Raw genomic sequence first — 25,009 nt, 5'->3', positions numbered from 1 at the left:
GGATGATTTATGTAAACTAGAAGCTTGGGCTGATAAATGGCAAATGAGCTTTAATGGGGATAAATGTAAGGTCATGCACTTGGGTAGTAGTAATAAGATGTATAACTATGCGCTTCATTCCGAATATCTGGGCAAAACTGTCAATGAAAAAGATCTGGGAGTATGGGTGGATGACAAACTCATGTTCAGTGGCCAGTGTCAGGCAGCTGCTACAAAGGCAAATAAAATAATGGGATGCATTAAAAGAAGCATAGATGCACATGAGGAGAACATAATTTTACCTCTATACAAGTCTCTAGTTCGACCACACTTAGAATACTGTGCACAGTTCTGGTCTCCGGTGTATAAGAAAGACATAGCTGAACTAGAGCGGGTGCAGAGAAGAGCGACCAAGGTTATTAGAGCACTGGGGGGTCTGCAATACCAAGATAGGTTATTACACTTGGGGCTGTTTAGTTTGGAAAAACGAAGACTAAGGGGTGATCTTATTTTAATGTATAAATATATGAGGGGACAGTACAAAGACCATTCTGATGATCTTTTTAATCATAAACCTAAAACAGGGACAAGGGGGCATCCTCTACGTTTGGAGGAAAGAAGGTTTAGGCATAATAACAGACGCGGGTTCCTTACTGTAAGAGCAGAGAGACTATGGAACTCTCTGCCATATGATGTTGTAATGAGTGATTCATTACTTAAATTTAAGAGGGGATTGGATACCTTTCTTGAAAAGTATAATGTTGCAGGGTATACTAGGTTCCTTGATAGGGCGTTAATCCAGGGAACTAGTCTGATTGCCGTATGTGGAGTCGGGAAGGAATTTTTTCCCCAAAGTGGAGCTTACTATTTGCCACATGGGTTTTTTTTGCCTTCCTCTGGATCAACATGTTAGGGCATGTTAGGTTAGGCTATGGCTTGAACTAGATGGACTTAACGTCTTCCTTCAACCTTAATAACTATGTTACTATGTAATGGAGCGAGAGAGAGCATCGGCACGAATGTTCTTCTTCCCGGAAAGGAAATGGACAGTGAAATGGAACCAGGAGAACAACAAGGACCATCTGGCCTGGCGAGAATTTACCCGCTGGGTTGTCTGTAGCTAAACCAAATTCTTTTGGTCTGTGAATACTTGGAAAGGAAAGCGAGCCCCCTCCAAAAGATGTCTCCACTCAGAGAAGGCCAACTTCATTGCTAGCAAGTCCCTGTCCCCGAGGGAATAATTCCACTCCGCTGGTGTGAAGGTCATGGTAAAGAAAAAGCAAGGATGCTTCCGACCTTGAAAAGCATCCTTTTGAAAGAGGACTGCTCCAGCACCGATGGAAGAAGCATCCACCTCCAGTATAAACGGCTTATCTACATCGCGCGATGTAGGATGGGAACGCTAGCAAAATGGGACTTAACAGAAGTGAAGGCTTTGGAGACCTCCTCAGACCACAATTTGGGATTTGCTCCCTTCTTGGTGAGGGCTACCAAGGGAGCTACCAAAGCTGAAAAATGAGGAATGAACTGGCGATAATGGTTAATGAACCCCATAAAGTGCTGCACCGTTTTAAGAGAATGGGGTTCTTGCCAGTCCATCACAGCCTGTAGTTTGGCAGGATCCATAGCCAATCCCTGGGCGGGGATGATATAGCCCAGGAAAGGTAATGACTCCTGCTCAAACACACATTTCTCCAACTTGGCGTAGAGGGAATTAGCTCGTAAGAGGTCGAAGACTTTGCAAACATCTCTCCGGTGGGAGTCAATATCTAGAGAGTAGATGAAGATATCTTCCAGATAGACTATGACCGAGGTGGAGAGCATATCCCGGAAGATATCGTTTACAAAGTCTTGGAAAAAGGATGGGGCATTACAGAGCCCAAACGGCATCACTAGATATTCATAGTGCCCATCCCTGGTGTTAAAAGCCGTCTTCTATTCTTCCCCCTCACGGATGTGAATCAGGTTGTAAGCACCCCGCAGATCGAGTATAGTAAATACCCTTGCTCTCGAAGCCTATCAAAGAGCTCAGATATCAGGAGCAGGGGATATTTAATCTTAACGGTGATGGCGTTAACACCCCTGTAGTCTATACATGAACATAGTTCCCCGTTCTTCTTCTGCATGAAGAAAAACCCGGCCCCTGCAGGTGACACTGATTTCCTAATCCCCTTGCCAGATTTTCCTGGATGTACTGAGACATTGCCTCCGTCTCCGGGAGAGATAACGGATAGATCTGTGGGTACCTTGGTAGTAGCTACCTGATCGTATTCCCTCTGACATCTACCCCCACAAGATTCACCCCATCCCAAAATTCTGCCTCTGGACCACTCAATATGAGGAGAGTGGTACCGTAGCAAAGGTATCCCTAACAGGACGTCATCAATTCCCTCAGGAATGACGAGCAGAGATATTATCTCCTGATGAGATGGTGACATGGACAGAGTGAAAGGGATGGTCTGGTGTGTTATCTAAGAGGGCAGTGTCGACCCATTCACCACTCGTACGGTAACTGGTTGAGCTAGCATTACCACTGGTATTGCGTGACGTTGGGCAAAGGCAGAAGACATAAAATTGCCCTCCACCCCAGAATCCACACAGAGCTCTACCGAGTGGGAGAATGAGCCTATAGTAATTGTCCCCTAAAAGGACAATTTAGAGGCAAATGTGTCTAGTGTACCTCCACCTACTACCACTAGACGCTGACGTTTCTTCGACCGCTGGCAACATCTGGTGGCAAGATGTCCTGACTGCTGGCAAACATGACAGACCTTAAGTGTACGAGTGGTCAGGAACTTAGATGTCGCTCGTGACACCTCCAAGGCCTCATGTGAACCAGGGACCAGGACCAGAGATTCCAAAGGTTTGGCGAAGGTGGGAGCCAGCCAAAACTTCTGCCTACACTGGGCTACCTCTAACTTCCGCTCGTAAAATTGGCAGTCAAAACGAGTGGACACAGCTATTAACTCCTCCAGTGTGGCGGGAATCTCCCTAGTGGCCAGAGCATCCTTCACGTGGTTAGCCAACCCTTCCAAAATATTGGGATAAGGGCTTTAACCCGACCACTCCCACTCAGATGCTAGGGTACGGAAGTGGACAGCAAAATGGCTCACCAATTGTGTTGAGCGATACCGTCCGATACTTGAAAGTATCGGTATCAGATAGTATCGGCCGATACCCGAAAAATATCGGATATCGCCGATACCGATATCCGATACCAATACAAGTCAATGGGACATCAAGTATCGGAAGGTATTCTCATGGTTCCCAGGGTCTGAAGGAGAGGAAACTCTCCTTCAGGCCCTGGGATCCATAGGGATGTGTAAAATAAAGAATTAAAATAAAAAATATTGATATGCTCACCTCTCTGGCGGCCCCTGGACTTCACACTGCTAACCGGGAGGCTTCTTTGTTTAAAAAGCGCGCCTTTCGGACCTGTGAATGACGTCCCGGCTTCTGATTGGTCGCGTGCCGCCCATGTGACCGGCACGCGACCAATCAGAGGCCGCGACGTCATTCGCAGGTCCTCAATTCCTAGAATTAGCAGTTTTGTGAATGAGAATGACGTCGCGGCTTCTGATTGGCCGCGTGCCGCCCATGTGACCGGCACGCGGCCAATCAGAAGCCGCGACGTCATTCTCATTCACAAAACTGCTAATTCTAGGAATTGAGGACCTGCGAATGACGTCGCGGCCTCTGATTGGTCGCGTGCCGGTCACATGGGCGGCACGCGACCAATCAGAAGCCGGGACGTCATTCACCGGTCCGAAAGGCGCGCTTTTTAAACAAAGAAGCCTCCCGGATAGCAGCGTGAAGTCCAGGGGCCGCCGGAGAGGTGAGCATATCAATATTTTTTATTTTAATTCTTTATTTTCCACATCCCTATTGATTCGATACCGATACCCGATATCACAAAAATATCGGATCTCGGTATCGGAATTCCGATACCGCAAATATCGGCCGATACCCGATACTTGCGGTATCGGAATGCTCAACACTACTCACCAATAACGAGCCCTGAGTCAATGCCAACAGTTGGAGCGCCGTATCATGGGTGACTCGAGATCCTAGAAAGACCTGTCTCAGAGTGCTCAGGAACAATGAAGCACTCTGCACCACATGATCGCCATGCTCCCACAGCGGCGTAGCCCATTCCAACGCTCTGTCCGACAGGAGAGACACTATTAAATCCCACCTTTGCCCACTCTGTGGGGAAACGTGCGGCCAGAAGCTTGAGATCTATAGAGCACAGGCTCACGAAACCCCTACAAGATTTACTATCTTCAGAAAATTTCTCTGGCAGCGGGAGGCGAGAAAAAGTCGGACAAGGTTGCTGCAGCCACGCTAGCAGCCTGAAAAGCAACTGCGGTAACATCCACTGTTGAGGTTGAGTGCTCAAGAGCTGCCAACCTACCCTCCAGCTGCTGGATGCACCGCAAAGATTGCTGTTTATCCGCCATTTACTAGCCAGACCTTGGCGCTAGTATTATGTTAGGGTTTGGCGGAACGCCCTAAATATATATTTATAGAGAAATACGTGCGTTCACAACCCAGGGTCCACCGTGCAGGAGTAAAACCCGCTGTTAGTAACTGACGGTTCTATATGGCAGTAGAAGTAAACTCTGTTACTTCACAGAGTCACTTAGGACAAGAGAACGCTGTGCCCTGTTAATCTCACAGAGGAACACAGCTACCAAATAGAGCAAACAGTGGTCATGCAGTCAGAATAGCACACGCAAAACTCCTCATCGGAGGTGCCGGTATTCTAGGGGCTTATTTCAGCCAGGTCCTGAATCCACTCACACAAAACTCCTCACCGGAGGTGCCGGTATTCTAAGGGCTTATTTCAGCCCAACCTTGAAAACACATACAAATGACCACACTGGCACTGAACACTTAACTTAGTTGATACTAGAGCATGGCCGTGCGGCCATGCAAATTTTTTATAGCTGCAGCAACTTCAGGACCTTCCTAGAGGACCAATGGGAGCTGCTATAGTACCTGAGCAACTTCAGGACCTTCCTAGAGGACCAATGGGAGCTGATGCAGTACCTGAGCATGTGACCCCGACTTCCAATGAGAGTTCTTACCCTGGGCATTCTCAGAAGGGTTAAAGCAGGACTTAGTCCCAGAGATGTCTGCTTGTCGCTGACCAGTATTGGCTACAATGTTTGAGCCTGGAAAGGAAGCAGTAACCATCTGCATCGTATCAGGCTGGGCCACATGCTGGGACTGACGTCTCCGCTGAGCAGGCTCCTCTGCGGCTGGAGAAGAATGGGAGACCGCAGCAGAGATGGTTGGAGATTCCCTCTGTGCAGAGGCGGGAAATTGACCCCTAACAGGGGGTCCTTTTGTATCCATTACTGAGTCAATGAGGCGTGTCATGGAGGCGATCGGCCTGTGACACTGCTGAGGTGTTATGGAAGCCTAAATAGCATCCTTCAGCTCGTCTGCATTGTTGAGCCTGGGGCCTCTCATATTCATCTTGACTATACCCCATAGATTCTCTATGGGGTTAAGGTCAGGCGAGTTTGCTGGCCAATCAAGCACAATTATACTGTTGTTTTTAAACCAGATATTGGTACTTTAGGCAGTGTGGATAAGTGCCATGTCCTGCTGAAGAATTAAATTTCCATCACCAAAAAGCTTGTCGGCAGAGGGAAACATGAAGTACTCTAAAATTTCCTGGTAGATGGCAGCGCTGATTTTGGTCTTGATAAGACTCAGTGGACCTACACCAGCAGATGACATGGCTCCCCAGACCATCACTGATTGTGGAAACTTCACACTAGAGCTCAAGCAGTTTGGATTTTGTGCCTCTCCACTCTTCCTCCAGACTCTGGGACCTTGATTTCCAAATGAGATGCAAAATTTACTTTCATCTGAAAACAACACTTTGGACTTCTGCGCAACAGTCCAGTTCTTTTTCTCCTTGGCCTACGTAAGATGCTTCTTCTGGCATTGTCTATTGGCCATGAATGGCTTGACACAAGGAATTCAAGACTTGAAGCCCATGTCCAGGATACATCTTTGTGTGGTGGCTCTTGTGAATATCCCCCAAATTTTTGAATGGCCTTTTCTTAGCAATCCTTTCAAGGCTGCGGTTATCCCTGTTGTTTGTGCACCTTTTTCTACCACCCTTTTTCCTTCCACTCAACTTTCCATTAATATGCCTGGATACAGCATTCTGTGAATAGCCAGCTTTTTTTGCAATAACCTTTTGTGGCTTACCCTCCTTGTGGGGTATGTCAATGACTGCCTTCTGGACATCTGTCTAGTCAATAGTCTTCCCCATGACTGTGGAGCTTACTGAAACAGATGAAGGGACCTTTTTAAGTGCTTAGGAAGCTTTTGCATGTACTTTTTGTTAATTATTATAATATACTGAGATAAGTACTTTGGGGTTTTTATTGGCTGTAATGCCATAATAATCAACATTAATATATGAATTTCACTTTTTGTGTGGAAGAACTAAAGTAAATTAACTTTTTGATGATATTCTAATTTTGTGAGAAGCACCTGTATCAGTAGTGATGATCAAATAGTGAAATATTCGGATTAAGAAAAATCGGTCGGAATAATCTATCTATATAATCATCTAAGGGTCACTTCCGTCTGTTTGTCTGTCATGGAAATCCCACGTCGCTGATTGGTTGCGGCGCGCCTTTCCCACACCTAGCGACGCTCCGGTCCCAAGAATGCATTGCGGCAATGACCAGAGAAGATGTCTCGTGTTTTTGCCGCAATGCATTATTGGAACCGGAGCGTCCCGAGGAGCATCGCTAAACGCCTGAACTGGATCCGGGGGCTGCCGGAAGGTGAGTATATAACTACCGAATATACTCGAGTATAAGCAGAGATTTTCAGCCCAAATTTTTGGGCTGAAAGTGCCCCTCTCGGCTTATACTCAAGTTATAGTCAGTGGCAGGGTCGGCGGGTGAGGGGGAGAGAGGACTGTCGCATACTCACCTGCTTCCGGGGCTCCTAGCGCTGTCCCTGCCTGTCCCATGGTCTTCGGGTGCCGCAGCTCTTCCCCTGTTCAGCGGTCACGTGGTACCGCTCATTAAAGTTATGAATATGGACTCCACTTCCATAGGGGTGGAGCCGCATATTCATTTCTGTAATGAGCGGTGCCAGTGACCGCTGACAGAGGAAGAGGCTGCGGCACCCGGAGACCATCTGTCCGGGATAAGGAGCCAGGGATGGCGGGAGCAGGTGAGTATTACATATTTACCTGTCAACGTTCCACCCACCGGGCGCCGCTCCGTCTTCCCGTCCTCTGCACTGACTGTTCAGGTCAGAGGGTGCGATGACGTACTAATCTGCACTCCGCCCTCTGCCTGAACAGTCAGTGCGGAGAGACGCCGGGACGGGACACTGAGGAGCTGCTGGCAGCAAGAGAGGTGAGTATGTCATTTTTTTTTTATTGCAGCAGCAGCAGCATTATATATTGCACAGCTTTATATGGAGCATCTTATGGGGCCATAATGAACGGTGCAGAGCATTCTATATGGCACAGCTTTATATGGAGCATCTATGGGGCCATAATGAACGGTGCAGAGCATTCTATATGGCACAGTTTTATATGGAGCATCTTTGGGTCCATAATGAATGGTGCAGAGCATTCTATATGGCACAGCTTTATATGGAGCATCTATGGGGCCATAATGAACAGCGCAGAGCATTCTTTATGGCACAGCTTTATATGGAGCATCTATGGGGCAATAATGAACAGTATGGAGCATTATATGTGGCACAGTTTTATATGGAGCATCTATGGGGCAATAATGAACTGTACGGAGCATTATATGTGGCACAGTTTTATATGGAGCATCTATGGGGCCATAATGAAATGTATGGAGCATTCTATATGGCACAGTTTTATATTGAGCATCTATGGGGCCATAATGAAATGTATGGAGCATTATATGTGGCACAGCTTTATATGGAGCATCTTATGGGGCAATAATGAACGGTGCAGAGCATTATATATGGCACAGCTTTATATGGAGCATCTATGGGGCCATAATGAACGGTGCAGAGCATTATATATGGCACAGCTTTATATGGAGCATCTTATCGGGCAATAATGAACAGTATGGAGCATTATATGTGGCACAGTTTATGTGAAGCATCTATGGGGCAATAATGAAATGTATGGAGCATTATATGTGGCATAGTTTTATATGAAGCATCTATGGGGGCATAATGAAATGTATGGAGCATTCTATATGGCACAGTTTTATATGGAGCATCTATGGGGCCATAATGAAATGTATGGAGCATTATATGTGGCACAGCTTTATATGGAGCATCTTATGGGGCAATAATGAATGGTATGGAGCATCTATTTTTATTTTTGAAATTCACGGGTAGCTGCTGCATTTCCTACCCTAGGCTTATACTCGAGTCAATAAGTTTTCCCAGTTTTTTGTGGCAAAATTAGGGGGGTCGGCTTATACTCGGGTCGGTTTATACTCGAGGATATACAGTATTTTTTATTTTAATTCTTTTTTTTTAACAGGGATATGGTGCCCACATTACTATATACTACGTGGACTGTGTTAGATATGACGTGGGCTGTGTTATATACTGCATGGGCTGTGTTATATACTACATCCCTGTGCTATATACAACATGGGCTGTGCTATATACTACTTGGCTGGGCAATATACTATGTGGCTGTGTTATATACTACGTGGGATGCGTTATATACTACGTGGGCTGTGTTATATACTGTGTGTGCTGTGCTATATACTACTATACATATTCTAGAATACCCGATGCATTAGAATCGGGCCACCATCTAGTTTCTAATATTTGGGTATTCATATCAAATACCGAATACAATGCAAGTCAATGGGAAAGCCGAATATTTTTCTGCTGCACCAAACAAACAGATCTGGGGCCTGAGAAAAAAGCTGAAATGAATGGGAAAGTCCTACAACTAAATGGAAATAGCATGGAGAAGATGCCTAGATGCCTTTCTGACTCACATATGGTATCTGTGATTAATGTTGTCAGACTATTGCACCGGTTTTATAGAATTTTTAAGACCTACCAAACCTAAATTGTTTTTTACAGGGAAAAATGCTAAGAAACATTTTTCATTTATAATTACTTGTATATAATGCAATGTATAAATATATATAAAATATATATATATATATATATATATATATATACAGTGGGGCAAAAAAGTATTTAGTCAGTCAGCAATAGTGCAAGTTCCACCACTTAAAAAGATGAGAGGCGTCTGTAATTTACATCATAGGTAGACCTCAACTATGGGAGACAAACTGAGAAAAAAAAATCCAGAAAATCACAGTCTGTTTTTTTATCATTTTTTTGCATTTTATGGTGGAAAATAAGTATTTGGTCAGAAACAGACAATCAAGATTTCTGGCTCTCACAGACCTGTAACTTCTTCTTTAAGAGTCTCCTCTTTCCTCCACTCATTACCTGTAGTAATGGCACCTGTTTAAACTTGTTATCAGTATAAAAAGACACCTGTGCACACCCTCAAACAGTCTGACTCCAAACTCCACTATGGTGAAGACCAAAGAGCTGTCAAAGGACACCAGAAACAAAATTGTAGCCCTGCACCAGGCTGGGAAGACTGAATCTGCAATAGCCAACCAGCTTGGAGTGAAGAAATCAACAGTGGGAGCAATAATTAGAAAATGGAAGACATACAAGACCACTGATAATCTCCCTCGATCTGGGGCTCCATGCAAAATCCCACCCCGTGGGGTCATAATGATCACAAGAATGGTGAGCCAAAATCCCAGAACCACGCGGGGGGACCTAGTGAATGAACTGCAGAGAGCTGGGACCAATGTAACAAGGCCTACCATAAGTAACACACTATGCCACCATGGACTCAGATCCTGCAGTGCCAGACGTGTCCCACTGCTTAAGCCAGTACATGTCCGGGCCCGTCTGAAGCTTGCTAGAGAGCATTTGGATGATCCAGAGGAGTTTTGGGAGAATGTCCTATGGTCTGATGAAACCAAACTGGAACTGTTTGGTAGAAACACAACTTGTCGTGTTTGGAGGAAAAAGAATACTGAGTTGCATCCATCAAACACCATACCTACTGTAAAGCATGGTGGTGGAAACATCATGCTTTGGGGCTGTTTCTCTGCAAAGGAGCCAGGACGACTGATCCGGGTACATGAAAGAATGAATGGGGCCATGTATCGTGAGATTTTGAGTGCAAACCTCCTTCCATCAGCAAGGGCATTGAAGATGAAACGTGGCTGGGTCTTTCAACATGACAATGATCCAAAGCACACCGCCAGGGCAACGAAGGAGTTGCTTCGTAAGAAGCATTTCAATGTCCTGGAGTGGCCTAGCCAGTCTCCAGATCTCAACCCTATAGAAAACCTTTGGAGGGAGTTGAAAGTCCGTGTTGCCAAGCGAAAAGCCAAAAACATCACTGCTCTAGAGGAGATCTGCATGGAGGAATGGGCCAACATACCAACAACAGTGTGTGGTAACCTTGTGAAGACTTACAGAAAACGTTTGACCTCTGTCATTGCCAACAAAGGATATATTACAAAGTATTGAGATGAAATTTTGTTTCTGACCAAATACTTATTTTCCACCATAATATGCAAATAAAATGTTAAAAAAACAGACAATGTGATTTTCTGGATTTTTTCTCCTCAGTTTGTCTCCCATAGTTGAGGTCTACCTATGATGTAAATTACAGACGCCTCTCATCTTTTTAAGTGGTGGAACTTGCACTATTGCTGACTGACTAAATACTTTTTTGCCCCACTGTATGTATATATATATATATATATATATATATATATATATATATATATATATATATATATGCCTTTACCTTATACCTTTCACGTAGCGTTTTGGCTTTAGTTTTTCCTTTTACATTTGTAAGGGACCTCACTTATATATTTGGGAGGTCCCTCCCTCATTCAAAATTGTTAGCTAGGAGGTGGAATACATATTCCTAGCACTTGACAATGCCTTCTAAAACATGCACATTTGAATTTTGGGCTTCACTCGCCACCATCACTACATGCCCAGCCATGTCATATGCGGCCCTCGCTTCACATTTTCAGAGGACCTGCAAGTGCCGTGAAAAATGAGTTTTGAGAGCTACATAGTTCATTTTGGCCTCTGGATCCCAACGGAGCCACTGTCATAGCTAGTGAAGCCGTTGTAAGGTGAATATAATATAGGAGTTGGGGAAGCTGTATGATCAATGTCAGTAAATTGGATTCTACCAGACACCAAAAGTATTTAAATGAGATTCTTTATGCAGTGTATGCAAGCAAGGGCCTGTACTGTGCTCAGTCTGTCAGGCCTGAAGCCCATGCCAGGGACATATACAAACCTCATTTTACTTTAAAGCAGCCTTCTCAAGAAAAAGAGACAAGAGTGACCAATCGGCACAAGCCTATCCACTTCTTCTGGAATCTACCCAACCAGGCAGAATGTATCCTTTGCATGGCTCTGAGCAACAATGAAGTAATTACTGGATATGTCCCAGAGAGTGACTACTCAGGTGACAGGTAGTATATGCTGGTACTGAGGAATATTATTTAACTGTAAAAAAGTGGTTTAGTATATACTGGTACTGAGGAATATTATTTAGCTCTAAAAAAATGTTTAGTATATGTTGATACTGAGGAATATTATTTTGCTCTAAAATGAGCTGTTAAGGATATTCTGCCACTGATTATGAAACCCTGCATCTCTCTCTCTACTTCCACTATCTGTTCATACACTATACACAATGTAACCTAGCAGAGATCTGCAGCATGTGATATTATCCCTGATATTGCAGCATCCCTGATATTAAATCTCTCGCCCTACGCTATCTCAACCTAACAGAGAACTAATCTTCATTCTAAGCATCTCCACTTTGCACTGACGAGGGGCAGTACCCCGAAACACAGTGTCTGCAAATTGAGATTCTGGTTTGGCTATTATCCTAAGTCATGGGACAGGGCGCATTAAAGAGTCGGCATTGACTGTTAGGATTGCTACTTCCAATAGGTGGCACTAGAGTTCTAGTCCTCTTCCTCTCTGAAGAGACAATTTGCATATTTCCCAGAGGAGCATTGCGGCTTTAAGTCTCCTCACCTCGACATGCTTATCATGTCACACTCCACAATGAGAAACGATACTTCATGGATCCTGGTCAGACGCCTCTCAATCAGCCAAACCAGATCTCCACTTTGCACTGACGAAGGGCAGTACCCCGAAACACAGTGTCTGCAAATTGAGATTCTGGTTTGGCTATTATCCTAAGTCATGTGACAAGGCTCGTTAAAGAGTCGACATTGACTGTAAGGATTGCTACTTCCAATAGGTGGCACTAGAGTTCTTGTCCTCTTCCTCTATGAAGAGACAATTTGCATATTTCCCAGAGGAGCATTGCGGCTTTAAATCTCCTCACCTCGACAGGCTTATCATGTCACTCTCCACAAGGAGAAATGATACTTCTTGGATCCCGGTCAGACGCCTCTCAATCAGCTAAACCAGATCTCCACTTTGCACTGACGAGGGGCAGTACCCCGAAACACAGTGTTTGCAAATTGAGATTCTGGTTTGGCTATTATCATAAGTCATGTGACAAGGCTCGTTAAAGAGTCGACATTTACTGTTAGGATTGCTACTTCCAAAAGGTGGCACTAGAGTTCTAGTCCTCTTCCTCTCTGAAGAGACAATTTGCAAGCAGCTCTTAAAAGAGTTTTTGGAGTCAGAAACTCTCCCTATATGCTGCTTTCATTCTCCCCACGCTGACACTAAACTAACAATATGCTATTTCCATGCAATGTGCTCAAGTTGGCACTGCAGGGCTTAAATATCGCCATATGGTGCTGTAAGGCCAGCCAATCACAGTAATGCCACAACAAAGATGGCGACGGCATTACTGTGATTGGCAAGCAAGCCCAGCATGTTCATTGGCTGCAAATAAAGCATCAAACTTGCCAAGTGGGTCACTCGAATATACCGAGGTGAATACCTAATTACTTGCCAAATAACGAAAAGCCCGAATAGCGTGCTATTCGTGTGAGTAACGAATAGTGCCAAATGTATTTGCTCATCAGTAACTATCAGTTAATTTATGCCAGCTGATCGATGGTGAGCAAGGAAGCTCTCATATCTGTCTCCTTTTTTCCCTGCCCGCCATTAGACTTCAGTCTTTGACTCATGGGTCACTCTTCCCCTTCCTGAGATTATGCACAGGCACTGAATCATTGAGCAGGATTGTCTCATCAGATGGGGGGTGCCCATGCAGATTCCTAGTGAGAGCCAGCCTTTTGATCTGCACATGTGCCACCCCTCTGATGAGACAACTCCAGGCAGATGCACAGGCACTGAATAATTGCCCTGGCTTTTCTCCATAGGGAAAGTGGTGCATGTGCAGATTGGTAGACCAGCTGATGCGATGTCATCAGGAACTTACTGTGTGCACCGCCTCATCTGATGAGATGATCAAGGACAATGATTCAGGTTCTGTGCAAAATCTTGGGCAAAGGAATAAAGTAGAGTGACCTGTCAGTCAAAGATTGAAGACTGACGGTGGGCAGGGAAATAAGGCAACAGGTATGAGAGCTGGAAGTGCAGTGTCCACCCACTACACTTGCAATTAAAACTTCCGAGATGGATTGCTCTACTATTTCAAAACTAAATACTACAAGATGGGTATGCATTTAAAAGTATTAAAGGGCATTTAAGTGGCTTTAATAAGGGACCTTACTTCCTGATGACAAGTTACCTTTTAAAAAAAAAATAGTGATAAATTGTGAGCTAAAATGTTTTGGTATTTAACTCCATAAAAAACTAGACGGCACTGAGAAAAAATAAATTTTATTGTCTATTTTTGCATTCATTTCATGCTTTTATTCTATTCAATATTACATACATGCAGTTACTGTATGTAAATTAATCACTACATGATACTAAAATTGTACTTACCATATAGTTTTCATTAATATCCGGACTCATCAGTTGCTCCTGCACAGGGGGTCCTAATTCTGGGCTGTCATTGTTGAGACCATACAGATATTGTGAGTCTTCAGTTTTTACTTTAGCACAAGAAAGTGTCACAGATTCATCTATTTCCGTTTTAATAGCTATCCTGGCATTCAACTTTTCATTCTTTCTTCTGTTTTTTAATCGTTTGTGCATTTCTAATTCTACTCGAAGGTCTTCTGCCTGTTTTTGTTCTTGGAGTAATTTCCACGTCAGATTTTCAATCACTTTCTGCTTCTCAAGAAGAACTTGGTCATCATCAATTCCCTGCATTGCCATTTCTTTGTCTTGAATTGTTGTCTGTGTATCAGAACTCTCCATAACAGTGCAAGTTGTCTCAGATGTCTCTTGAAGATTCTCAGTAAAAGATGGTGATGTGGATTTCTGAAATGTGCAAAGTGTCGTGGAGCTAGTCTCTAGTGTTGATTGATTTTGTAGTGAAGGTAATTCAATGACTGGAGTTAACAAGCCCGCACTTTGAATGGGGGCTGGAATGGTCTTTGTTCGGGGAATCTGGTAAGGCCTAAGTCGTTCCAATAGAGCTGGCTTTGTTCCTGACACAGGTAGTCCTCTCTTTCGTAGATGTTGGCGTAATTCAGAAACCTTTCAAAGTTAATTGTATAAACAAATTTTAAATATTAATCATATCTCTCTAATAGTTAACTTAGTAAGTAGGTGACAAATAAAGATAAGTAATATGAAAGCATGAATACCCTGAAATCTAATATATATTTATCAGAATACGCTGTCATGCGTGTTTGTAAGGAATAAAACTATTTCGGGCCATTATATGACTTGCATACTACATATTTAACCAGTTTTGCTCTCTGCATGCCCTACCATTTGAAATGGACTGTAAGGTAGTGAGTGGCGACCAGCTGCTATAAGGTCTCCAACACACAGCACACACAGAATGACAGAGGGATTCCTACTCTTCTTTACTAAGGCGGCACACACAGAGAGAAGCAGCAGAGGAATGGAACTGATCAACTGTGAATCCAGCACTGTGATCAGGTAAACTGCAGCAGGATCTGCAGTATGTTCCCTATCCTACAACCCCAAACAGTTTTTCAAACTTTTAACTTCCTCCTCCGCCAACCACTGCCCCCCCTCCAACCTCCTTCATCTCTGCTGAGGACTTTGCCACACACTTCACAAATAAGATGGACCAAGCAAGGCAAGTCTTTATTGTTCAACAACCACAACCCCTTTGTATACCAGACTAATGCCCTTCCCCCATAACCTCCCTCTCCAACATCACTGAACGGGAGCTTAATTGTCTCCTCTTCATAACAGACTTCAACTCACCACTTGTGCACTAGACACCATCTCACCTCCTCCCCAACCTCACCACCACACTTATCCCTTCCCTAACCTTGCTCTTTGACAATCTACAATCTGGTTTCCATCCCCATCATTCTACTGAGACTGCCCTGACCAAAATTACTACCAACATACTTACAGCCAAAGCTAACAGACAATACTCCATACACTTCCTTCTAGACCTGTCCTCTGCTTTCGACACAGTAGACCACTGCCTCCTACTACAGATCCTCTCTTCCTTTGGCATCAAATACCTCGCCCTCTCCTGGATCTCCTCATACTTTTCCAACAGCACATTCAGCATCTCTAACTCCCACACTACCTCCTCATCGCACCCTCTCTCATTTGGCCTGGGACAACTCATAAAGTTCCATGTACTCCAGTACCACTTTATGCTGATGACACTCAGATCTACCTCTCTGGCCCAGATGTCACTCTCTGCTGTCCAGAATCCCAGAGTGTCTATCAGCCATATTCTCCTTCTTCTTCTCTCCTTTCCTCAAACTCAATGTGGACAAATCTGAACTCATCCTCTTTCCTCCATCTCACAAATCTTCCTTAGCTGATCTATCTCTCACAATAAATGACATCACGCTTTCCCCTCTACCGGAAGTCCGCTGCCTTGACCCTTGACTCTGCCCTGACCTTCAAACCGCACAACCAAGCTCTTTCCACCACCTGTGGCCTCCAGCTCAAAAATATTTCCAGAATCCGTCAACCCTCAATCTACTAAAATGCTTGTGCATGCCCTCATTATCTCCCACCTTGACAGCAACATCCTATCTGTGGCCTCCCTGCTAACACTCTTGTACCTCTCCAGTCCATCCTTAACTCTGCTGCCCGACTAATTAATCTCTTTCCTCGCTACTCCTCCGCTTCTCTCCTCTGCAAATCTCTTCACTGGTTCCCATTCCCTCAGCGTTTCCAGCTCAAATTACTTATACTGTCCTACAAAGCCATCCATAACCTGTCTCCTCCATATATCTCTGAACTAATCTCCTGATATCTTCCCCACGTAATCTTTGGTCCTCCCAAGACCTCCTTCTCTCCTCCACACTTATTCACTCCTCACCTAATCACCTCCAAGACTTCTCCCAAATATCCCCCCATCCTCTGGATTTCTGTACCCCAACACGACCGGCTATCAACCACATTCGGATCCTTCAGATAGAACCTGAAAACCCATCTCTTCAGGAAAGCCTACAGCCTGCGCTGACCCCGCTGCCTCCTCATCACTACCGGAGCTACCACCTCACCAACACAGGAGCTGCTGCAACCCCCCAACCTACTGTCTCCTTGCCCACCATCATGTAGAAAGTAAGCCCACAAGGGCAGGGTCCTCTCCCCTCTGTATCAGTCTGCCATTGTTAGTTTGTTTACTGTAAGTGATATCTGTAACTTGTATGTAACCCCTTCTCATGAACAGCACCATGGAATCAATGGCGCTATATAAATAAATAATAATAAGTCTCTCTGTCTGTTTCGGCTCCTCTCTCCTCCTCAGCACCTGTGCCCTTTCCATTGACTTCAATACACATAGTAATCTGGCAATCATCTTGTCCTGAACAAAACAGATTACAGCTATTTTTTGGAAAGGGGGAAAATGGGCTCATAAGTGGAGAGACGTTCATTTCTCTGATAAAATATATTAGAAAGTTTCTTATATTTGATTGCACTGTTAGTGTATGCAAAGTTTTTGAAAGTATATTTGACTTATACAGATTGATCAAAACTGGTCAAAACGTAAATATTTATTCATTTTTCTTTGTATAAATAGATCAATGTAAATTATATGGCTGTAGTCCATATGTTTTTTCTGCAATGTTATTGTAGTGCATATTTTGTCCCCTCTTTTTTCTTATAACTTGGTACTTATTTGGCCCTGGTGTTTTCATTTAGATGGGGAGTGCATAAGGTATCAATTTTGTCTACTATTGGTGCCATGCGGATAGAGGCCTGTAGACTAGAGCTACAGGGACTTAGCCTGGAAGTAAGGGTATGTTGGGCTGCTGGGTTGCCCATCTGTGTGCAGTGTTATAGCATGGACAGTTGCAGTGCCGTAATGTATTGAATCAATTAGATTGCATACCTTTTTTATAACTGTCAAGAGGCAGTAAGTTATACATTTTAATGATAATAATGTATACTATGAACTCCATCTTAATTTTATAAAAAAAGTTAATATATTGAATTACTATGCAGAATATTATTGTAACATACTTGTCTTACAATGTTGGTGTATTTATTTCATATTGGTTTTCTTACTTAGCATAAACTTACAGTGGTTGTATTTGCATTAGATAAGTTCAACAACATCCGTTGCCAAAAAAATAAAGTAGCAGACACTGTGGAACCAGAGTTTGGGATCTAGATATCATTGTACAAGTGAGTAAATTGTTCAATATTACATAAGATCATAGATGATTTAAAGGAGAAAGAGAAAATGTTTTCACACTTACTGTGAGATCATCCAAGTTTGCTGGCAACATCTCTGGTTTCAAAGTAGAGTTTGTGGGTGAATTGGAAACATGGGCCATGGCTGTGCTAGGTGCAGATGAGAGATTAATGGTGGGTGCACCAACTTGTGTAGTGCCCGTAAAGCTGATCACCTGTTCAGCTGAGATACTAAAATAAATTGAGAAAAAAAATATTTTAATTCTATTGTGTCCAGGAAATTGTTGTAAACACACATTCCGATCCATTCAGAATTGTCCTTATTTCGGGTAGGACATACCTAGTTGTCAGAGGGTGAACTGTTTGAACACAAAAGGTTTGGTTTTGCTGCTGGTTGAGGATCTGCAACTGTAGGAATATCTGTTGCTGTTGCAGCAACCGAGAATAGGCTGCATCCATTGCAACCGGGGATCTGTCTGCCTTCTGGTCTGGTGGAATGTATTGATGATACTTGAGTTTCTTCACCTTGGGTTTAGAATCTTTGGGCTTTTTTTGCCTTTGGCTTTTTCCCATGTCAGATGACTTTACTGGAACCTTAATTAACAATATGATAATGTAATTATTTTTGTGAAGGCACAGTTCTCATTTTAGTTCTCCTAAGACAGCTATTAATAATGTCACTGACAGCCATGGTATACGAGTGCATGTACTTTTGCACATGGCACTCATTTGATACCAAATAAATCGAGATGTTTTGACATTTTTTGCTTCCATTTTTTCATAGTTTCATAATAATTTACATGTCTATCATTCAGGTGATTTTCATAATTCCAGGACTTTTCCTTAGTTATGTTGCAATTTAAATGTTGAATGTATTATATTGTACATATATACATTATCCAATGACTATATAGCCATTTTATTTTCCAAAGCATGAATACACAATTCCTCAAGTCACATATTGACTACATAAGTACAGAGTGGGCCATGTATATGGATACACCAAATGTGAATGTTTGGTGATATCAACTTCCTGTTTATGGCACATTAGTATATGGGAGGGGGGAAAGTTTTCAAGATGGATGGTGACCATGGCGGCCATTTTGAAGTCTGCCATTTTGCATCCAACTTTATTTTTCCAATGGGAAGAGGGTCATGTGACACATCAAAATTATTGAGAATTTCACAAGAAAAGCAATGGTGTGCTTGGTTTTAACGTAACTTTATTCTTTAATGAGTTATTTACAAGTTTCTCGTTGTTTACAGCCATTGACATGTCACAGAGGTTAACACATGAGGAGTGAATAGAAATTGTGTTGATGTCTAGTGAACGCAGTACCCGGGTCATTGCAGCAGATTTCATTGCAAGATATTCTACGCAAGAAACCTGTCACCATTCCCATGTTATTTAGGTGTATCCATATAAATGGGCCACCCAAAAAAGCTTGCCTCATCACTGAACATAATGTTCTGTTTAACTGAGGGTCCTGTTCCAATTTTTGTTTTGCCCATTTGTATGGATACACCTAAATAACATGGTAATGGTGACAGTTTTCTGGCGTAGGATGTCTTGCATTGAAATCTTCTGCAATGACCCGGGTACTGCTTTCACCAGACATCAACACAATTTATATCCGCTCATCACGTATTTAACCTCAGTGACATGTCAATGGCTGTAAACATAGAGAAAATTGTAAATAACTCATGAAAGAATAGAGTTACATTAAAACCAAGCACACCATTGTTTTTCTTGTGAAATTCTCAATAAGTCTTATGTGTCACATAAGCCTCTTCCCATTAGAAAAAATAAAGTTGGATCCAAAATGGCTAACTTCAAAATGGCCAACATGGTCACCACCCATCTAGAAACGTTTTTCCCCTCCCATATACTAATGTGCCACAAACAGGAAGTTGATATCACCAACCATTCCCATTTTATTTAGATGTATCCATATACATGGCCCACCCTGTATATTACATTTGTAATATAGGACAAAAATATATAAAATGGTGACTCCAGAAAAACTTGAGTTTTCTATAACATATACCTTAGGAACATCAGATGAAGCCTGTGCTGAATGATGGATAACTGCCCTATTGGTTGCCAATGGGTCAGCCTCTACAATAGCTCCTGCAATTGGCTGGGTCACCTCAATTATTTGAGGAAAATCCAACTATAAGAAAATGGAAGAAATAGTATTAAAAATACTACTACTGTTTAACATGTTAAACTTTAACAAAAATGTATTTGGTCAAAATATTACATCTGCACAGTTTCAGTTAAGATTTTATCAATAAATTACAACAAAAGAAAAGTACATTTTCTGCTGTTGTTAATGGTGTTCCTGGTCCCTAATAAAATGATAAAATATAGTTTTTCAGCAGCATTAAATTCAGAATATTTTAATGCAAGAAAGATTTATTTCATATTCGGTTTGTCAAACTGTTTTCAATCAAGCTGTAACAAGTCCAGTGTACCACTTTTCCTGTTATGAACCACTGTCATACCTGAAATGCATTGCTCATGGGTGTTGGGGACAGGTTAACTGAAAGACCAGGAGAAGGAGCAAAGCGAGGTGAAGAAGAAGTGGATGAAGAAGAAGAAGAGTTGGTGATGTCATCATCAAAAGAAAAAGTATCAGAAGATGAAGAGATCTTGATCTGATCTTTAAAAAGAAAATATGTATTATCTAAATGAAAATTAGATGGGTTCCCGTCATGTTTGTTTTTTTTTATAAATAATGATGATACATGCTTGTTTTGATTTTAAAAGGGCTATTGCCACAATCATATTATTATTCACAAAGCACAGAAATACAGATAAACATAATGTTTCTTTCTTGTACCTTTGTTTCATCTCAATATGCTCATCGGTGCGTCGAGCTACACATTGCTGAATGAGCAGTATTATGTGCTAGAACTACAATACATTTTCAGGAGCACTTGCTTTTTCTTAGTACAGCAGACCTCTCTTCCTCTCAACTGCTCCTGACCAAGCCACACTATTCAGACAGATGTAAAGATTTCACAAATAGTAGAGTCAATCATTTCCAGGGTATAGTTACAGATTGCACTCAGTATGTACAGAGCAGTGACTGAAACCACGCCGGCTGCACACTTATGACTGAAAGCCCAAGGCTGCTAGGGGAAATAAAGTTCAATTCTCTTGGCAGAAGGGCTCTCAGTGCAGGTGCTGGGCAGCTTCAGAATTCTATTAACCTGCAGATTAACCCCATATCTGCAAGTTAATTACATTTTTTACATGGCAGTTTCCTTTTAATATCAATTAGTAGTGCTATAAAAAGTTCAAATGTAGCCCATGCCTTGGACCTGAAGAGGCTAGTGCTATTACTTTGAAAATGAATGTCACAATACCTGCAAAAGCCTTTCTAAAAATGTATCTGCCCCTAATCAATATATATATAATTGTCTAAGGTCCATTTCCGTCTGTTTGTCTGTTTGTCTGTAACGGAAATCCCGCATCGCTGATTGGTCGTGCCCGGCCGGCCGCGACCAATCAGCAATATTGGGGCAGGATTTAAACACCGCTTCACTTTTTACTATTGATGCTGCCTAAGCAGCATCAATAGTAAAAATATATAATGTTAAAAAGAATAATAAAAAAAAAAATCGTGAGATTCTCACCCTCTGGCGTCCCCGGCAGCTTTCCCCACTCCTTGTGATGCTACGGTCTCAGTAATGCTTTGCGGTAATGAACCCAGATGACGTAGCGGTCTCGCGAGACGGCTACATCATCACGGGTTATTGCCGCAAAGCATCACTCCTGGCAGGAGCATCGCTAAAGGTGTGGGCTGGATCTGGGGGCAGCCGGAAGGTGAGTATATAACTATTTTTTATTTTAATTCTTTTTTTTAACAGGGATATGGTGCCCACACTTCTGTGTACTATGTGGCTTTGTTATATACAACGTAGGCTGTGTTATATACTGCGTGGACTGTGATATATACTACGTGGGCTGTGCGATATACTACATGGGCTGTGTTATATACTACGTGGACTGTGTTATATAATGCGTGAGCTGTGCTATATACTGCGTAGGCTGTGCTATATACTACATGGATGTGCTATATACTACGTGGGCTGTGTTATATACTGCGTGGGCTGTGCTATATACTACGTGGGCTGTGTTACATACTATGTGGGCTGTGTTATATACTATATGGGCTGTGTTATATACTACAAGGGCTGTGCTATATACTACGTGTGCTGTGTTATAAGCTACGTGGGCTGTTATATACTACATGACTGTGCTATATACTACGTGGCTGTGCTATATACTATGTGGCTGTGCTATATACTACATGGCTGTGCCATATACTAAGTGGGCCATGTTGTATGCTACGTGGGCCGTGCAATATAATATGTGGCTGTGTTATATACTACGTGGCTGTGTTATATACTTCGTGGCTGTGTTATATGCTACGTGGCTGTGCTATATACTACGTGGTCTATGTTATATACTACGTGGACTGTGTTATATAACTACGTGGGCTGTGCTATATACTTTGTGGCTGTGCAATATACTACATGGCTGTGCAATATACTACCTGGCTGTGCTATATACTACGTGGCAGTGTTATATACTATGTGGCTGTGCTATATATTACGTGGGCTGTGTTATATGCTATGTGGGATGTTATATACTATGTGGCTGTGCTATATACTACGTGGGCTGTGTTATATGCTATGTGGGCCCTGCAATATATTATGTGGCTGTGTTATATACTACGTGGCTGTGCTATATGCTATGTGGCTGTGCAATATGCCACCTGGGCTGTGTTATATGCTATGTGGCTGTGCTGTATATAGTACATGGCTGTGCTACATACTACGTGGCTGTGCTATATACTACATGGCTGTGTTACATACTACGTGGCTGTGCTATATACTATGTGGCTGTGTTATATGCTACGTGGGCTGTGTTATATACTATGTAAGCTGTGTTATATGCTACGTGGCTGTGCTATATTTGCTGCTGTATCTGTGCATCATGAATCGTGGTATGTGTTAAAGGGGGGCCCACTGAGACTCTTTCGCCCGGGGCCCTCAAAAAGCTGGAGCCGGCCCTGGCTTCACTGATTGGTCATGGCCGGCCGGGCGCGACCAATCAGCAACAGGCTCTGTCCGGCCACGAATTGGCACGGGATTTTAACCACGCTTCGCTGATTGGTCGCGCCTGGCCAGCTGAATCCTGTGTATTCATTGCATTATTCTTAAATCTTCATATTCTAGAATACCCGATGCGTTAGAATCTGGCCACCATCTAGTATTGTAATAAATGTAAAATGCTCATTTCAATTTCAGGATTATACCGCTTTTCTGGCATGGATTTTCATAATAAATGTACCAGCCTCCCAAGTACTAGATGTATTTATTATTATTTTACTCACTTATATAGCTCCATTACTTCCAGAGTGGCACTCTCCCCATTGGGGCTCACAATCTACATTCCCTATCAGTATGTCTTTAGAGTGTGAGAGGAAACCGAAGAACCTGGAGGAAACCCCCTGACTGATGGGCGTGAGCCAAGGGGCTTTGTGGCCCCACTGTGCCACGAACCAGACTACCCTGGAAGGGGCATGACTATGACAGCTGCCTTGGTTTTCACCGGAGCCTCTGATGGTGAGGTCAGGCTTGTGCGGCAGGCAGCTGCCCGGTGCTACTCCAGGGTGATGTCTGGCTGTGGCTGCTGATCCCACTTGGAGAACAGAAACACTAGGACAGGTGTGGGCATCAGGCAGGACTATCAGATGAGCACGGATGAAACTCAGATGAGTAGGCTGGCATGGCTGAGACACAATGCTGGCAGAGACAGGACTGGCAAGAACGGCAGAGACACAAAGCTGGCAGGCACGGCAGAGACACAAGGCTGGCAGGAACGGCAGACACACAGGGCTGACAGGAATGGCAGAGACACAGGGCTGGCAGGAACGGCAGAGACACAGGGCTGGCAGGAACGGCAGAGACATAGGGCTGGCAGAAACGGTAGAGACACAGGACTGGCAGGAACGGCAGAGACACAGGGCAGGTTGCTGTGATGTATGAAGGAACAGGTAGGGACCTGTTCACACAGGAGATGCAGGTACGGAAACAAGCCAGAAGGAAAGGAGTATGAAGGAACAGGTAGGGACCTGTTTATACAGAAGATGCAGGTACCGAAACAAGCAGGAAGGAATGGAGTGTGAAGAAATAGGTTGGGACCTGTTCACACAGGAGATGCAGGTACGGAAACAAGCAGGAAGGAATGGAGCGGAAGGAACAGGTTAGGACCTGTTCACACAGGAGAGAACTGCAAGGCTGCAGATAGCAATGGTAGAGCAGCATGAGATGGAGCAGCAACAGAAGCTAAGAAGTGCGGAACCGCAAGGAATGCCTGGAGGAGCTGCAGCAAGAGGTCTCTGCAGTAGCAGAGCATAGTAGAACGGAGCAGAACCGCAGGAGTGCGGAGCAGAGGCAAAGCTGCAAGAGAGCAAAGCCCAGGCAAAGTCACAAGGGTTCAGAGCAGGCAGAGCTGCAAGAGTGCAGAGCATAAGCAGACTGAGAACACAAGGAAAGACACAGCAGGGAAGGAAGTCACAGACAAGGAGATCGATATAAGACTAAGTTCAGACAAGGAAATGGAACAAGACAAGAAACAAGAACGAAGGATATTCTGCCTCCTGGAGGACGGAAAACAAGATCAAGGCAAGGCAAGGAGAAAAGCCTCAAGAGAGGGAGTAACACAGAGCAAGGCCTGACAAACTCAGAAGCTAAGCACAAACTGAGCTAACACATTACACAGACCCAGTCCACTGGGTGGAGCTGAACTAAATACTGGAGGCCTCTTGGTAATTGGTCAGGAACAGATTAGACAGGTGCACCTGATTCCTATGAGAACCAGAGAGTTCAGGCGCCGGCCCCCTATGCACACAGCCAGGAAGCAGGCAGAGAGCAGAGGAACAGAATATGGAGCTGGCAAGAAACAGAAACCACATCATGGCCTGGAGCAGTGGGTAAGATATTGTGAGAGATGAGAGGCCAATGCCGTGATGCCAGCAGAGTTGTTACGCCCACACAAACACGGGGAGAACATAAAAAATTCATGCAGATGTTGTCCTTGGTGGGATGTTATTTATCAATGTATGCCGTTTGTATTGTAGTATACGGTAAAGACACAAAAGAGAATAGTAAAACCAAAAACACTCAGTTTGAAAAAATGTTGCAGCTTAGTATACATTTTTTGCAAAAAACGTATCAACCAAATACCCTGCTTTTTACATCTTTTACTAGCACT

At 43.4% G+C, this 25,009-nt stretch overlaps 1 protein-coding gene across 1 annotated transcript in view; it reads right to left on the bottom strand.

The window, feature by feature from the left end:
* Positions 1-25,009, bottom strand: part of LOC138652296 (myocardin-like) — a 187,311-nt gene that overhangs the window by 23,461 nt on the left and 138,841 nt on the right. The window contains exons 6-10 of the mRNA XM_069743083.1: positions 20,224-20,381; positions 19,764-19,889; positions 18,056-18,309; positions 17,781-17,946; positions 13,942-14,601 (exon numbers count right to left, since the gene is read on the bottom strand). Of these exons, the coding sequence (XP_069599184.1) occupies positions 13,942-14,601; positions 17,781-17,946; positions 18,056-18,309; positions 19,764-19,889; positions 20,224-20,381 (1,364 nt within the window). The remainder of the gene's footprint in view (positions 1-13,941; positions 14,602-17,780; positions 17,947-18,055; positions 18,310-19,763; positions 19,890-20,223; positions 20,382-25,009) is intronic.

This window comes from Ranitomeya imitator, chromosome 10 (assembly GCF_032444005.1).
Source record: "Ranitomeya imitator isolate aRanImi1 chromosome 10, aRanImi1.pri, whole genome shotgun sequence".
Taxonomy (NCBI): domain Eukaryota; kingdom Metazoa; phylum Chordata; class Amphibia; order Anura; family Dendrobatidae; genus Ranitomeya; species Ranitomeya imitator.
This window is presented reverse-complemented; position numbering and strand designations above follow the sequence as displayed.